The 15,917-nt window shown below is 44.9% G+C and overlaps 1 protein-coding gene across 3 annotated transcripts in view; it reads left to right on the forward strand.

The window, feature by feature from the left end:
• Positions 1–2,171: 2,171 nt before the first annotated feature.
• Positions 2,172–15,917, forward strand: part of RAB1A (RAB1A, member RAS oncogene family) — a 43,506-nt gene continuing 29,760 nt past the window's right edge. Inside the window, exon 1 of one of the 3 annotated variants that reach the window (XM_054475959.2) lies at positions 2,172–2,833. In XM_054475959.2, coding sequence (XP_054331934.1) covers positions 2,811–2,833 — 23 coding nt within the window. In that variant the 5' untranslated portion in view covers positions 2,172–2,810. Of the gene's footprint in view, positions 2,863–15,917 lie in introns of all 3 variants that reach the window. The other 2 variants (XM_054475961.2, XM_054475958.2) reach the window with 2 other exon arrangements.

The raw sequence follows: 15,917 nt of genomic DNA on the forward strand, positions 1-15,917 counted from the left end.
CTGTCTTAGGTCAATTTAGTTCATAAACCAGCCAAGGAACCTAGCAGGGTGGAGGGGAGTCATTTTTTTGCTCTCCTCCAGAGAAAAGTAATTAACATTTACCAAGGGTCCCAAAGCCATTGTACTATATGCTTTACATTCTGTTTATTCAATGCTTACAACTATCCTGTCACTTAGGTTAAAAGTTACTAGGAGGTCATTTTTTTTTTTTTTTTTGGTTGTTGTTGTTGTTGTTGAGACTGAATCTCGCTCTGTTGCCAGGCTGGAGTGCAGTGGCACGATCTCGGCTCACTGCAACCTCCGACTCCCTGGTTCAAGCCATTCTCCTGCCTCAGCCTCCCGAGTAGCTGAGATTCTGTAATCTTACGCGCCACCACGCCCAGCTAATTTTTGTATTTTTAGCAGAGACGGGGTTTCACCATGTCGGCCAGGATGGTCTCGATCTCCTGACCTCGTAATCTGCCCGCCTTAGCCTCCCAAAGTGCTGGGATTGCAGGCGTGAGCCACTGCGCCCGGCAGGAGGTAATTCTTTGCTGGGAAAGAAAATAGTTAATTAAAGGAAGTTTGGGAGTATACTTCCCAGGGGAGGACAGATTGTATTTTTGGCTGAGGACGAGTTCTGGACAGTTTTCTGAGGGTTTTTTGGGTGTGTGTGTGTGCGCTTGTGCCTTTACAGTGACTCAGGTCACAGTTTTCTGAGATTTTTTTTCTCCCTCCAAGATAGAATCTTGCTCTGTCGCCCAGGCTGGAGTGCAGTGGCCTCTCGGCCCACTGTAACCTCCGCCTCCTGGGTTCAAGCAATTTTCCTGCCTCAGCCTCCCGAGTAGCTGGGATTACAGGCACGCACCACCATGCCTGGCTAATTTTTGTATTTTTAGTAGAGACAGTGTTTCACCATGTTGGCCAGGCTGGTCTTGAATTCCTGACCTCGTGATCTGTTCGTCTTGGCCTCCCAAATTCCTGAGATTACAGGCATGAGCCACCGGGCCTGGCCAGTTTTCTGGGTTTTTATTTGAAATCAAAATAAGCTTTTTTTTTTTTTTTTTTTAATGGGCTTTAGAGTCCAGGGTAACGAACACTTTTTGGTGCCTATTACCGAACCATTCAGGGTATTCCTGGGGTGGTGACCGTGTTCATTTCAGAAACCAACATGTGAAGAAACTCGGGTAACTTTTGGTAAGTTCATCAACTAAGGTCCATGGCAGAACTGGAAGGCTAAGGGGTGTAATTAGTGTATGGGTAGAAATAAGTGCCTTCTTTCTATATTTTGGCGTTGTAGGAATTTAAAGTGATTCTGCAGTAAGTCTCAGGAGACAATTTTCTTAGTTCTTAGAAGTTGGAAGATAAACTTTGGACAATGTATTTACACTATGCCCTTTGTAATTAAATAACTCAAGATAATGTGTTAAAGTTTAGCGGAGATTTAAATTCCTGAGCTGATTAAAGAGAGCTGTTAAGACCATAGGTTTTTTAAAAATGAGTTAATATTACTCCCAGAAATTGTAGGCACCATATAGTGATGAATTACATGTTTTTATTGCTTATTATTTTCCAGTCTTGCAGAATGGCTCAGGATTAGTAGCAACTAAAAGATAATACATTACAATTCAACCTGAAGGCTGGGACGAACGTAGGACTTGGATTTTACGCTGGCTCTGGGCTGTGTCCCTCCCATCCATGGGATGTGGAGCCATTGAAGGTTGTCGGGTCACGATGCAGGTGCTGTCTCAGAAAGATACATCCGACTGTGTGTGCAAATGGGCTGGGGCGGAGAAGAGAGAGAGAGGTAGAGTCCATTTGGAGACTACTGCAATGCCAGGCTGACGAGTTAAGAGCGGGGCACAGTAAGAATGGGAAGAAATCTAAGAAGAAAATGGTAGTGCGCGGGGCCAACAATGGACGATGACCGAACCCAGGTGGGGATGGGTGAGTGACGAGAAGTGAAAGAACCGCTCCGTGCTGTCCAGGGAGCCCCTTGACTTCCCTTCTGTTCTTAGAGCGGACGTCCTCCGACCAGCCCCAACCAGCGCCACCAGGGTGGCGCAAGCCTCAAGCTGGTCAGGTCAGCAAAAGCCGCACGAAAGGCAGGAGCCGACACGCGAGTCCCCCGGCCCCTCCCCGCCCCCGCACCCCGGCAGTCCCTCCGGTTTGACCACTCCCTCCGGTCCCTTGCCTCTCCTGACCCCCAGCCTCCGTCGGCCGCCGGCACCGCCCTCCGCCTCTCTCCGCCCCCTCCCCCGTGGGGCGCTGACTCGCCCGGCTGCCACGTCTCACTGATGACATCACCAGGGCCGCTCGGCCTTAGCCAATCCGCCAGGGGGAGTCCGAGCGAAGTCCTAGCCAGCGAGTCAGAGGGGAGGGGAGCAAAGAGGGACCGAGGGTGGGGAGGTGAGGGAGTGGGGAATGGGGCGGGCGACAACCCTTCAAGTACGCATGCCCCAGAGGCGCGGCGCTTGGCGGGAAGCTGAGTCCTGGCCTTGCGTCGCATTGTCTGTCCTCATCTCGCGTAGCCGCGCTCGCGACTCCCTTTCCCGGCATGCTAGGCGGTGCGGCCGCCCTCTGGGCTGTGTAAAGGCCCCTCGGTCTAAGGCTTCCCTATTTCCTGGTTCGCCGGCGGCCATTTTGGGTGGAAGCGATAGCTGAGTGGCGGCGGCTGCTGATTGTGTTGTAGGGGACGGAGTAGGGGAAGACGTTTGCTCTCCCGGAACAGCCTATCTCATTCCTTTCTTTCGATTACCCGTGGCGCGGAGAGTCAAGGCGGCGGCTGCGGCAGCAAGGGCGGCGGTGGCGGCGGCGGCAGCTGCAGTGACATGTCCAGCATGAATCCCGAATAGTGAGTTCAGGAGAGCACCGGTCGGCTGGGTCCGTGGGCCAGCTTGGGGGGATCTTAAAGGGGTCGAGGAGGGTTGGGGCAGAAGTCGGGGCATCGGCTGGGGTGAGGCGAGGGTGATGGGTCAGGAGAGGCTGACGGCCGGGAGTCGGGCCCCATTGTCTGACGCGGAGGGGCGGCCGCGCGGGGGAGGGGTCGGGCCGGAGGGGTGAGCCGCCCGGGCCTGGACCGGGTCAGGTTAGAGGGCCTGACTGCGGGGCGGGTGCTGAGGAAGTCTGCCGAGGAGCCTGGGGCGGTGTGAAAGGGTAGCTTCTCTCGGAGGCAGTGACTTTTGAAGGAGGACTTGTTTCTAAGGGGAGGGGATGGGGTGGGAGAGCCCTTCTAGAGGGCACTGTCAGACCCTGCGCCCGCACTCTGCGGAGCTGTCAGGATCCTCGGGGTGGAAACCAGCTTTACTTGTAAATCCTGAGCTTCTTGGCTCTCTCTCCTTCCATCCTCCCCGCCAGGTTTCAGGTAATATGGATGCTTTTCGGGACTGCGTGGGATTGAGGGGAATGAATAGATGGTGAGAAGCAACTGAACATTTATTAGTTCTCTTTTTGAGTTGTGTCTTGGAGGAGTTCTTTAAGAGCTCGCCGGGTCCATTGCCCTCCTATAAAAACCTGGGCATTTGTGAGAATTTTTTTTTTTTTTTTTTTTTTTTTTTTTAAAGAGGACACCTAAGTCATTTTGTCTTCTGTAGGTCAAGGGAAAAAAAACACTAAAGCCAAGAAATGTCTTTTTGATACTCGCAGATTAAAGGAAGCTTGCTGTCAAGTTGAAAGAGAAACGAACGGGACCTATGATAGATCTGTATGTAGGTTTTGGATTACTTGCTTGGATGCTTGCAGATAGGGAATGAGGTTCCATGACGTGTCATGAAAAGTTAATACATTTCTTTTTCTTGCTTACTCAAGAAGTCACCGCAGCAGATGTGACACACCTGGCACCTTTCCTGGGAACTGGTGTTCACTTCCCTTGGGTAGAGTTTGTTGGGCTCTCCTCAGTGGCCCTTTAAAAATTTCCTCTACAGTTTACATGTATGTAAAGTAATGAATAATTGGAAGAGACCGAATTGGTATTCCTTTTCAGTGTCAAAGACCTTTGAGGGATGGGGGAAAATCAGTATTCGTTGTAAAAGTTGAGTTTATTTGCTGGTTTGGTCAATTACTGCTAAACATTTTCCCCTAAAAGGTCCACCCACTAGTTTAGCTGACTGTCATATGTGTGTCACATGGCTCTTGCAAAATGCTTTCTTCAAGTTTTGTAATAGTGTGGCTTGAAGCTGAAATCTTTTGCACTAAACAGAAACCATAGTATTTTATTAGAATTTCATGCTTTAGAAGTTGAGGATAGTGTTCTTGTGACATTTGCTGTGTTGACAGTTTAAAAATTTTTTTTTTTCAAAGGCTCCAAGGACAAAGTTGGTTTTGCACGGTTGAACGGAGGTGAACTTGAGGTTCTTAATTTAGTAGTTTTCTTGGTAACAATAAAGAACATGGATTTACTGCTTTATCGAGGTTTATAGACCTCTACTGTTCAGGAAATTTTCTGAATTTGCTATATATATGTTTATTAGCGTAAATAAATCTTCAAGATTAGTTGAGAACTTTGACAAGTTACTCAGCCTCTGAATTTTTTTCCCCTTTTGTAAATAGGATAATTGGAGTCATTATTCCTGTCAGGGTAGTGGTGAAATTTAAATGTATATAAAAGAATTTGGAAAACTGTATGAGCATTCTTCAGGTGGTGTGCATCATTTTCATGAAAGGCATTCTATTAGTACTAGGATTTAGGAATATAATCCTTGCGCTTAAGAAGTTTAGATATAGGCCAGGCGCGGTGGCTCACCTCAGTAATCCCAGCACTTTGGGAGGCCGCGGTGGGTGGATCCCGAGGTCAGGAGATGGAGACCATCCTCGGTAACACGGTGAAACCCCGTCTCTACTAAAAATGCAAAAAAATTAGCCGGGCGTCGTGGTGGGCGCCTGTAGTCCCAGCTACTCGAGAGGCTGAGGCAGGAGAATGGCGTGAACCCGGGAGGTGGAGCTTGCAGTGAACCAAGATCGGGCCACTGCACTCCAGCCTGGGCGACAGAGCAAGACTCCGTCTCAAAAAAAAAAAAAAAAAAAAAAAAAAATTATTCATTGTTTTGAGACGGAGTTTCAATCTTGTTGCCCAGGCTGGAGTGCAATGGCGCAAATCTCGTCTCACCGCCACCTCCGCCTCCTGGGTTCAAGTGATTCTTCTGCCTCAGATTCCCGAGTAGCAGGGATTACAGGCATGTGCCACCACTCCCGGCTAATTTTGTATTTTTAGTAGAGACGGGGTTTCTCCATGTTGGTCAGGCTGATCTCAAACTCCCGAGGTGATCCGCCCGCCTCAGCTTCCCAAAGTGTTGGGATTACAGGCGTGAGCCAGTGCGCCCGGCAGAAATAGATTTTATACATGTCAAATACCAGTAGATATAGCAAATTCCAGATGTATGGCATGGATGAGAGCAACAGGATTTCAGGGGGATGGTGGATTGTGATTGGCTATCTGGGTTTTGGAAGACTTTATAGAAGAGAGACCTGAAAGGGAAATATCAGCAATTAGATTTGGAGGAACAGAGGGAGTGAGGAGGAATTTTCAAGGGGGAGAAGGAGGAATGGCTCATAAATGACAAGGACAGTAATTAATAAGTAAATACGGTGTCAAATCATCCTTTCTTTTGAAGACTAGTAACCTCAAAGGGATCAAACCCAGAAACAGTTTTTATATTTTTTCTGGAATCAAATACATGGGTATCTGGCCTACTATATTTGTATTCTAGACTGTTTAGTAAAATAATACAGGAATTTGGGAAAACCTTTGCAAAAGTGTTAGTGAAAATTACTTAGGGTGAGAGGAAGTGAGGGATATTTTATTAGGGGAGGTCACAAGGGCAGTGAGCAACAGATTTTTAGCAATCTGACTTAAGCAGTTTCTTTTTGTTTTAATGAAGCTTGTTATCTTTGTAAAAGTAATTAGAGAAAATTTGGAAAATAAAGGAAAGAAAGAAAAGTTCTTTAGTGTTTTGTCACGCAAATACAAGCTCATTCGTTTTTAACATCTTGTTCCAGACTCCAAAGTCTTTTGCTTTCTCTTCAATTAAAACTTTAATGGGTGGATGCTTTTCCTGCTTCCAGTATGTTATCTTAATAACTAACAATGGTATATTAGCTAATGTTTACAAATGTACTCCAGATGTTCCTTAAGTTACTTTGGTTTATCATTACTAAGTTATATTGTTTCTTTTAGAAATTTATAATCTGTGTTATGGGTTCTGCTAAATTTGGTAGCGAAAATGGAATCTTGACAAAAAAGATTCTGAAGCAACAGAATTTTTAGATTTATATTGGTTTACATAAGAGTTGGTAGCTGTATTACTTTTTTTTGTTTGTTTTGTTCTTTTTTTGAGACGGAGTCTTGCTCTGTCGCCCAGGCCTTGGCCTCCCAAAGTGTTGGGATTACAGGCGTGAGCCACTGCGCCCGGCCATTTGTGTTTTTTTTGTTTTTGTTTTTGTTTTCTTTTCTTTTTCTTTTTTTTTGAGATGGAGTCTCACTCTGTCACCCAGGCTGGAGTGCAGTGGCACGATCTTGGCTCGCTGCAATCTCTGCCTCCTGGGTTCAAGCGATTCTCCTGCCTTGGTCTCCCGAGTAACTGGGATTACAGGCATTTGCCACCATAACCAGCTAATTTTTGTATAGAGTACCCAGCCATCTCTAATGTTGATCAGGCTGAAGCAGGTGGATCACCTGAGGTCAGGAGTTCCAAGACCAGCCTGGCCAACATGGCAAAACCCTATCTCTACTAAAAATACAGAAAATTATCTGGGTGTGGTGGCTGGCGCCTGTAATCCCAGCTACTTGGGAGGCTGAGGCAAGACAATCTCTTGAACCTCGGAGGTGGAGGTTGCAGTGAGCCGAGATCACAGCATTGCACTCCAGCCTGGGCAACAGAGCAAGACTTGTCTCAAAAAAAAAAAAAAAAAAAAAAAGGCAATTCAAAGTGTAATCTGAACAGTTAAAAAAAGTAGATAGAAAGGGTTAAAGCTTTTTTTGAGGATCTGAAGAAAAATATGGATTTTTTTGAGCTACGTTTTGAAGCAGGCAGTGATTATTTCAGCACATTAAGAAATGCTTAACATGGCCAGGTGCAGTGGCTCACACCTGTAATCTCAGCCCTTTGGGAGGCCGAGGTGGGCGGATCATTTGAGGTCATGACCAGCCTGGCCAACCTGGTGAGACACTGCCTCTCCTAAAAATACAAAAATTAGCCGGGTGTGGTGGTGCACGCCTGTAATTCCAGCTGCTCAGGAACCTGAGGCAGGAGAATCACTTGAACCTGGGAGGCGGAGGCTGCAGTGAGTTGAGATGATCATGCCACTGCACTCCAGCCTGGGGGACAGTGAGACGTCTTCTCAAAAAAAAAAAAAAAAAAAAGAAAGTGATACTTAACATTATTCTGATGATTATTCTCATAACATTTTTCATAATCCACTGGCTTCTAGTGGATTTTTTTAGTGTCAAGAAAATAATTTCGATTGGTTCATCTTTAAGGAATGTGTTAAGAATAAAGCATGTGTACCTGTCTTCAGTATACCAGCTAACTATAGTAGGAAGAAATATAGTAGTCTACTTAGATCAACTATAATTTTTAATGCAGAAGAAGTTTAAAGTAATTACCTTATTTTTAGCCCCCATCCCCTTAAGTATATCATGGCTCCAGAATCTCTGAAAATATTATCAGTCTTTCACACTTTGCTCTTCTTTCATGTTATACTCAAGAAACATTTGACCTTTTTTTTTATTGCTTGCATTGTGTTTCAAATAATTTTTAACAAAACTTAAGTGTTTGAAAGTGAAAGCAGGTTGTCTTTGTGACTTTTGGTGGTGGTTTGAAAAACTCAGAAAAGTTTAAAGAAGAAAGATAACTAGTATTCTCATTGTCCAGAATATGATTTTTTTAAATGTCTATAGAATATCACCATCTGTAATTCTTCTGGTAATTTAAGTATTCAGTAGTTGTATAAAACCTTTAAAAAATATATATTGAGAATTTTATGTGAATGAGATGATGAGATGATCTTGCAGGATCATTTAAAGATAAGAACTGAGGCCTGGCACAGTGGCTCATGCCTATAATCACAGCACTTTGGGAGGCCCATGCGGTGGATCACCTGAGGTCAGGAGTTTGAGACCAGCCTGGACAACATGGCAAAACCCTGTCTCTACTAAGCATAGAAAAGTTAACTGGGTGTGGTCGTGCCTGCTGTGTAGTCCCAGCTCCTTGGGAAGCTGAGGCAGGGGAATCTCTTGAACCCTGGAGGCGGACGTTGCAGTGAGCTGAGATGCGCCACTGCACTCCAGCCTGGGCGACAGAGCGAGACTCTGTCTCAAAATAAAATAAAATAAAATGAAGATAACAACTGAAATTTCACATTAAAAATTTTTTTGTAGCGACTGTGCCTCCTATGTTGTGCAGGCTGGTCTCAAACTCCTGGCCTCAAGCGATCCTTCCAAAGCACTGGGTGGGCCATCATGTCCAGCCTGAAATTTTGCATTAAAAAATTTCCCCCTTTTGGCTGGGTGAGGTGACTCACGCCTGTAGTAGCACTTTGGGAGGCCGAGGCAGGCAGATCACTTGAGGTCAGTTCTAGACCAGCCTGGCCAATGTGACGAAACCCTGCCTCTACTAAAAACACCAAATTAGTTAGGTGTGGTGGTGTGCGCTTGTAGTCCCAAGCTACTCAGGAGGCTGAGACAAGAGAATCGCTTGAATCCGGGAAAAAGAGGTTGCCGTGAGCCAAGATTGGCCACTGTACTCCAGCCTGGGTGACAGAGTGAGATTCTGTCTCAAAAAAAATAAAAATAAAAATTTCCCCCTTTAATCAAATTAAGTTAAAATGAGAGATGTCAGACAGTTTTTAACCATCAAATATTTTAGTTTTGTTTTTTTTTTAACGTTGTCTTAAAGATGGAAGTGCTTCAAAATCAAATCTTCCCTTGCCAGTTCTCTACTTGGCTTCTTTTTTTTTTCTTTTTGAGACAGAGTCTCGCTTTGTCACTGGAGTGTGTTGGCGCGATCTCGGCTCACTGCAACCTCTGCCTTCCAGGTTTAAGTGATTCTTCCGCCTCAGCCTCAAGTAGCTGGGAGTACAGGTGTGTGCCACCACACCTGGCTAATTTTTGTAGTTTTAGTAGAGACAGGGTTTCACTATGTTGGCCAGGCTGGTCTCAAACTCCTGACCTCATGATCCGCCCACCTCAGCCAGAGTGCTGGGATTATTGGCGTGAGCCACGTGCCTGGCTTCTACTTGGCTTTTAAAGGGAATTTTGCTTTCTGAGTAATTTTATTTCTCAGATATCTTGGTCTTTTTAATTCTGGAAGCAATCTTAATAATTTATGTATGTGCCCTGTAATCCCAGCACTTTGGGAGGCCGAGGTGGGCGAATCACGAGGTCAGGAGATTGAGACCATCCTGGCTAACACGGTGAAACCCCATCTCTACTAAAAATACAAAAAATTACCTGGGCGTGGTGGCGAGCACCTGTAGTCCCAACTACTTGGGAGGCTGAGGCAGGAGAATCACTTGAACCCGGGAGACGGAGCTTGCAGTGGGCCGAGATTGCGCCACTGCACTCCAGCCTGGGCGACAGAGCGAGGCTCCGTCTCAAAAAAAAAAAAAATTTACGTATGTGCTAACATCCTGCTATATTCACCTTCCATAGCAATCTGTTGGCTGTGTGTTGTGTATGTGTGTGTGTTTTCTCTCCTGGGTAGTTTTGACTATACCTATGTGATGGTTTCACTGTTTGTAGTTTCAATAGTTAAGTTTTATTTTGGATAGTAAAGAAGAGCTTTCTTTTTTTTTCCTGAGACGGAGTCTTGTTGTGTCGCCCAGGCTGGAGTGCAGTGGTGCGATCTGGGCTCACTGCAAGCTCTGCCTCCCGGGTTCACACCATTTTCCTGCCTCAGCCTCCCGATTAGCTGGGACTACAGGTGCCCGCTGCCAGGCCCAGCTAAATTTTTGTATTTTTTAGTAAAGATGGGGTTTCACCATGTTAGCCAGGATGATCTCTTGACCTTGTGATCCACCTGCCTCGGCCTCTCAAAGTGCTGAGATTACAGGCGTGAGTCACCACGTCCGGCCAGAATAGCTTTCTTTTGTGGCAAGCTATATACTTTCCTAATATATGAACATGTTTAGGGTAAAATAAAATGCTTTTTAAGGTTTTGAGATTAAAAAAAATTTGCTAATCAACTTTGAGTGTCTGTTTTTTGAGATACAGGGTCTTACTCTGTCACTCAGGCTACAGTGCAGTGATGCAATCATAGCTTACTATAGCCTCCAACTCCTAGCCGGGTTTCAGTGATCCTCCCACCTCAGCCTCCTGAGTAGCTGAGAATACAAGCACGTGCCACCACACTTGGCTAATTTTTTTTTTTTTTTTTTGTATTTTTGTAGGGACGGGATTTCAATATGTTGCCCCAGGCTAGTCTCAAATTCCTGGTCTCAAGAGATCTACCTGCTTCAGCTTCCCAAAGTGCATAGGCATGAGCCCTATGCTTGGCTGAGTGTCTTAAGATGAAGAAAAACTGAAAATGGGTGTAGTGTGCCAGTGCATGAGGTATTTTAAATGTGTAGCTTACCAGCTTTTTTTTTTTTTTTTGGAGACAGAGTCTCGCTCTGTCACCTAGGCTGGAGTGCAGTGGCACGATCTTGGCTTACTGCAACCTCTGTCTCCCGGGTTCAAGCATTTCTTCTGCCTCAGCCTCCTGAGTAACCGGGACTACAGGCGTCCACCACCACGGCCAGCTAATTTTTATATTAGTAGAGATGGGGTTTCACCATGTTGGCCAGGGTGGTCTCCAACTCCTGACCTCAGGTGATCCGCCTGCCTTGGTCTCCCGAAGTGCTAGGATTACAGGCATGAGCCACTACGTTTGGCTGCTTATCAGCTTTTTACCACTTTGTCGCCACTACATTTTGGAATTTTCCTTTGAGAATCAGGCAAAATGCCCAGACTCCCCCCTGGCCCCCCCTTTAGAGGGAGAGGGGAGCAATTAGACTATTCCTTTGTTTCCCTATAGAAGGTGGGGCTGAGATTACTGCTTTGATATCTGGAATGTAATTTAGGGAAGAAAATGTAGGTCTTGGCCTTTCTTTGGAACCACCCTGGGAGTGTTGCAGATTATTAATAGGGTAATGGTGGAATGATGTTCGGGGGAAAAATGGTCCTGAGGAGCCAGAGAACTAAGTGTTAGTTTGTTGGCTGACTGAAACATGAGAAATAGGGTACAGAAGAAGTAGGAAATAAAGTTTTCCTTGGTACTTCTGTGACAGGTTGGCTCAGTTGGCTGGAACACCGTACACTGCTTTATTAAATCCAAGGTTGTGATAGGTTCCAGTTAAGTTTACTGTGTTCTATGCTTGTAGATTTCCTAATTAGGACGAGTAGTGTTAAATATGCATGCCTTTATTCACAAGAGGGACTATTCTTTTGGAAACATCACTTTTTAATGATACTAGGTGCTATTTAGCACTTACTCTCGGTGCCAGCCACATGGCTATGGTTTTTTGTTTTTTTTTTTCGGAGACATGGTCTAGCTCTGTCTCCTAGGCTGGAGTGGTGGTAGCACAGTCATGGCTCACTGCAGTCTCAACCTCCTGTACTCTAGTGATCCTCCTGTCTCAGCCTCCTGAGTAGCTGGCACCATGCCTGGCTAATTTTTTTTTAAGAGATGAGATGTCGCTATGTTTCCTATGCTGGTCTCGAACACCTGGGCTTAAGTGATCCTCCCACCTGAGCCTCTCAAAGTGTTGGGATTACAGGTGTGACCCACCTCACTCGGCCATCTATGGTCTTTACATAGGGCATTTTGTACAGTCTGCACCTCAAACTAGTGATCTTCAACAGTGAAACTCAGTGAATTATGTAATTGATGTTTTCCAGGAACAATGATGGATTTAATTTCTCTGAACGTATTTCCTTTGTATAACAATAGTACTTAAGTGGAATTACTCTTCGTCCTTTCTACTCTGCTTATAGATATTTTCTAGTATCTTGATTTGGGACCGTTACATTTAACCCATTTATGGTCGTGTAGCCATACTCATGTTACATTTAATGCATCTGCTCCCTTTGTGTCTATGTACTCATAACATTTTGCATAAAGTTATAGGCGGTTCACACCAAGTCTGTTCATGAACCTCAGATTAAGAATACTTGATTTAGGAGATTGAAAACAGAAAAGAGAATGTTAACTATCATTATCAATATTAAAATGTGAAAATCTGAGAGTGACAAAGCTTAGCTTTAAATCTGGTATCCCAAACTAATTTGAGGTTTTTTTTTTTTTTTTTTTTTTTTTGAGACAAGGTCTCGCTTTGTCCCCCAGGCTGGAGTGTAGTGGCACAATCTTGGCTCACTGCAACCTCCACCTCCCAGGTTCAAGTGATTCTCCTGCCTCAGCCTCCGAAATAGCTGGGATTGCAGGCTGCGCCACCATGCCCAGCTAAGTTTTGTATTTATAGTAAAGACGGAGTTTTACCTTGTTGGCCAGGCTGGTCTCAAACTCCTGACCTCGTGATCCTCCCTCCTCGGCCTCCCAAAGTGCTGGGATTACAGGCGTGAGCCACTGTTCCCGGCCTAATTTGAGTTTTAAAATGTGGAGTTTAAGATGTTAGTCTTAAAGTGGGTTAGATGAAATTTATAAAAATAGTCAAATAGCTAAATTTATAAAAGGCCATTTGAAACAATTTTGTGAAATATATAACGTGGATAATTATGTATGTGTAGATTGGTGGTTAGCATCTGCCTGATGAAGAGCAGTTGGATTCATTACTTACTAAAGCTAGTGAAATCTGAACTCCAAATTAGGCATCTTCACCAGGCTTTTTTGAGATGAGCTAACTTATTCTCTTTTTTATTTTTATTTTTTAATTAATTAATTAATTTTTTTTTTTTTTTTTTTTTTTGTAGAGACAGGCTCTCCCCATGTTACCCAGGCTTGTCTTGGGCTCCTTGGCTCAAGCAGTCCTCCTACCTTAGCCTCCCAAAGTGCTGGGATTACAGCTGTGAGCCACTGTGCCAGGCTGAGCTTATTCTCTACTAACACAAGTGTTCTAATTTAATTTAAGCAGTGAATCACACTTTTCTTTGTATTGGTCAGGTTCTGGGTGCTAGTTTATATATGATTTGATTCATTCTGATAGAGTTTTTTTTTTTTTTTTTGAGACAGAGTCTAGCTCTGTCGCCCAGGCTGGAGTGCGGTGGCTCGATTTCGGGTCATTGCAACCTCTGCCTCCCACCCAGGCTGGAGTGTGGTGGCTTGATTTCGGGTCATTGCAACCTCTGCCTCCCAGGTTCAAGCGATTCTGCTGCCTCAGCCTCCTGAGTAGCTGGGATTACAAGCGCCCACCACCATGCCCGGCTAATTTTGTGTATTTTTAGTAGAGACTGGTTTCACCATGTTGACCACGCTGGTCTCGAAGTCCTGACCTCAGGTGATCTGCCTGCCTCGGCCTCCCAAAGTGCTGGGATTACAGGTGTGAGCCACCACACCAGGCCTCAAGAACTTTTTATTTTTGAGACAGGGTCTCACTCTGTCACCCAGGCTGGAGTACAGTGGTGAGATCATGGCTTACTGCATGCAGCCTGGACTTCTCAGGCTCTGGTGATCCTCCCATCTCAGCCTCTGGAGTAATTAGGAATATAGACACACACCCATGCCTGGCAGTTTTTGTATTTTTTTTCTTTTTTCTTTTTTTTTTTGTAGACACTGGGTTTCACGTGTTGATCAGGCTGGTTTTGAACTCCTGAGCTCAAGCGATCCTCCCTCTTTGACCTCCCAATGTGCTGGGATTACAGGCATGAGCCACTGTACCTGGCCTTTTCTACATTAAAAACTTTTTATTAAAAAACCCAAATCTTCCTTGAGGTTGTATATACATACATACATAGGTACACACCAGGAGAATTTTACCTTGGAGGAAGGCTTGGTAAAGAAAATAGCCCTTTCGGCCGGGCGCAGGGGCTGACGCCTGTAGTCCTAGCACTTTGGGAGGCTGAGGTGGGCAGATTGCCTGAGCTCAGGAGTTCGAGACCAGCCTGGGCAAGACAGTGAAACCACGTCTCTACTAAAATACAAAAAATCAGCTGGGTGTGGCAGCATGTGCCTGTAGTCCCAGCTACTTGGGAGGCTGAGGCAGGAGAATTGCTTGAACCCAGGAGGCAGAGGTTGCAGTGAGCCGAGATTGTGCTACTGCACTTCAGCCTGGGCGACAGAGCAAAACTCTGTCTCAAAAAAAAAAAAAACCAAACACAAAAGGAAAATAGCCCTTCTCTATCATCAGAGTATATTAAGAGTTGAGTTTTTTTTGTTTTTTAAAATTTTTGTTGTTTATTTTAAATTACAAAACATGGACTCTGCTTACAAATTAAGAAAATGACTCATGTTCAAACAAGCATAATCAATGTAACAGTTAATACAAGTTAAATATTGTAATATGTTTACGGAATAGCATGGCAAAATAGTGCAAAAGATTTGGGGAAGGGGCCTATAATTTCTGTTAACAGAAAGTTTTAGTTATGTTGATTCAACTGGAGAGGAACAGAGCTCCCAGAAGGACTCCAGAACACTTGATGCTTGTCTGAGTGGGGTCAGCAGCACTGAGTTCCCACCAGCCAGAAAGTTTGTGTGTGTACATTATTTCCCTTAACTGTCACAATAATCCTGTGAAGAAAATGCCCTAGTTTTACAAACAAGGAAACAGAGGCAGAGAAGAGTTAAATGACTTGCCCAAGGGCATTCAAAGTAAGCAACTGAATTGGAATTTTAACTCAAAGGCTTGGATGTCCCAGTACAAGTAGGCTGTTTCTGCTTTACTACATGTGGTTACTTCTAAGAATTTAACATTTTAGACTGGTTGTGGTGGCTCACTCCTGTAATCTCAGCACTTTTCGGAGGCTGAGGTGGGTAAATCGCTTGAGCTCAGAAGTTTGAGACCAACCTGGGCAACATGGTAAAACCTCGTCTCTACCAAAAAAAAAAAAAAATTAGCTGGACGTGGTGGCACGCGCCTATGGTCCCAGCTACTCGGGAGGCTGAAGTGGGAGGATTGTTTGAGCCTGGGAGGTGGAGGTTGCAGTGAGCCCATATTGCATCACTGCACTCTAGCCTAGGTGACAGAGTGAGAGCCTATCTCACAAAAAAAAAAAAAAAAAAAAGAATTTAAAATTTTAGTCAAGTAATTAGGCACTAACATTTTGTGGTCAGTTACTTTAAGAATTCATGATTGGAGGCCTGGTGTGGTGGCTCATGCCTGTAATCCCAGCACTTTGGGAGGCTGAGGCAGGAGGATTGCTTAAGGCCAGGAGTTCAAATCAGCCTGAGCAACCTAGTAAGATCCCCTCTCTACAAAAAATTAAAAAATTAGCTGGGCATGGTAGTGTGCATCTGTAGTCCCAACCACTCCGGAGGCTGAGGTGGGAGGATGGCCTGAGGCCAGGAGTTTGAGACCTGGGCAGCATATGAAGACCCTGTCTCAAAAAAACTAAAAAACTGAAATATAGCCGGGTGTGGTTGGTGTGCTTGTGGTCCCAGCTACTCAAGAGGCTGAGGCAAGAGGGTCGCTTGAGCCCAGAAGTTGGAGGCTGCCGTGAACTGTGATTGCACCACTGCACTTCAGCCTGGGTGACATAGCAAGACTCTGTCTCTGTGGTGGTGGTGGTGGGGGTGGGGGAAGGATTTAAGAAGGGTTTGTGAGGTATGTATTATTTATAAATGGGCTTATAACTTTACCCTTCACATCTTGGGTTGAAATTAATTGTATCCATTCTCAGTGTTTCTGTCTTGTTATATATTTAAACTTAGAGCCTTAGAAGTCATGGATGTCTTTCTATGAAAAGCAAATGAAGCAGAGAGCTGCCTTCTCTTGCTGTAGAGGGCACACTTGCTGCAGAGCATGTTACTGTTTTATGCATTGCTAGGCTTTGGGAGTTGTGTGTGACTTGTATG

The sequence above is a fragment of the Pongo pygmaeus genome, chromosome 12 (genome assembly GCF_028885625.2).
Source record: "Pongo pygmaeus isolate AG05252 chromosome 12, NHGRI_mPonPyg2-v2.0_pri, whole genome shotgun sequence".
Taxonomy (NCBI): domain Eukaryota; kingdom Metazoa; phylum Chordata; class Mammalia; order Primates; family Hominidae; genus Pongo; species Pongo pygmaeus.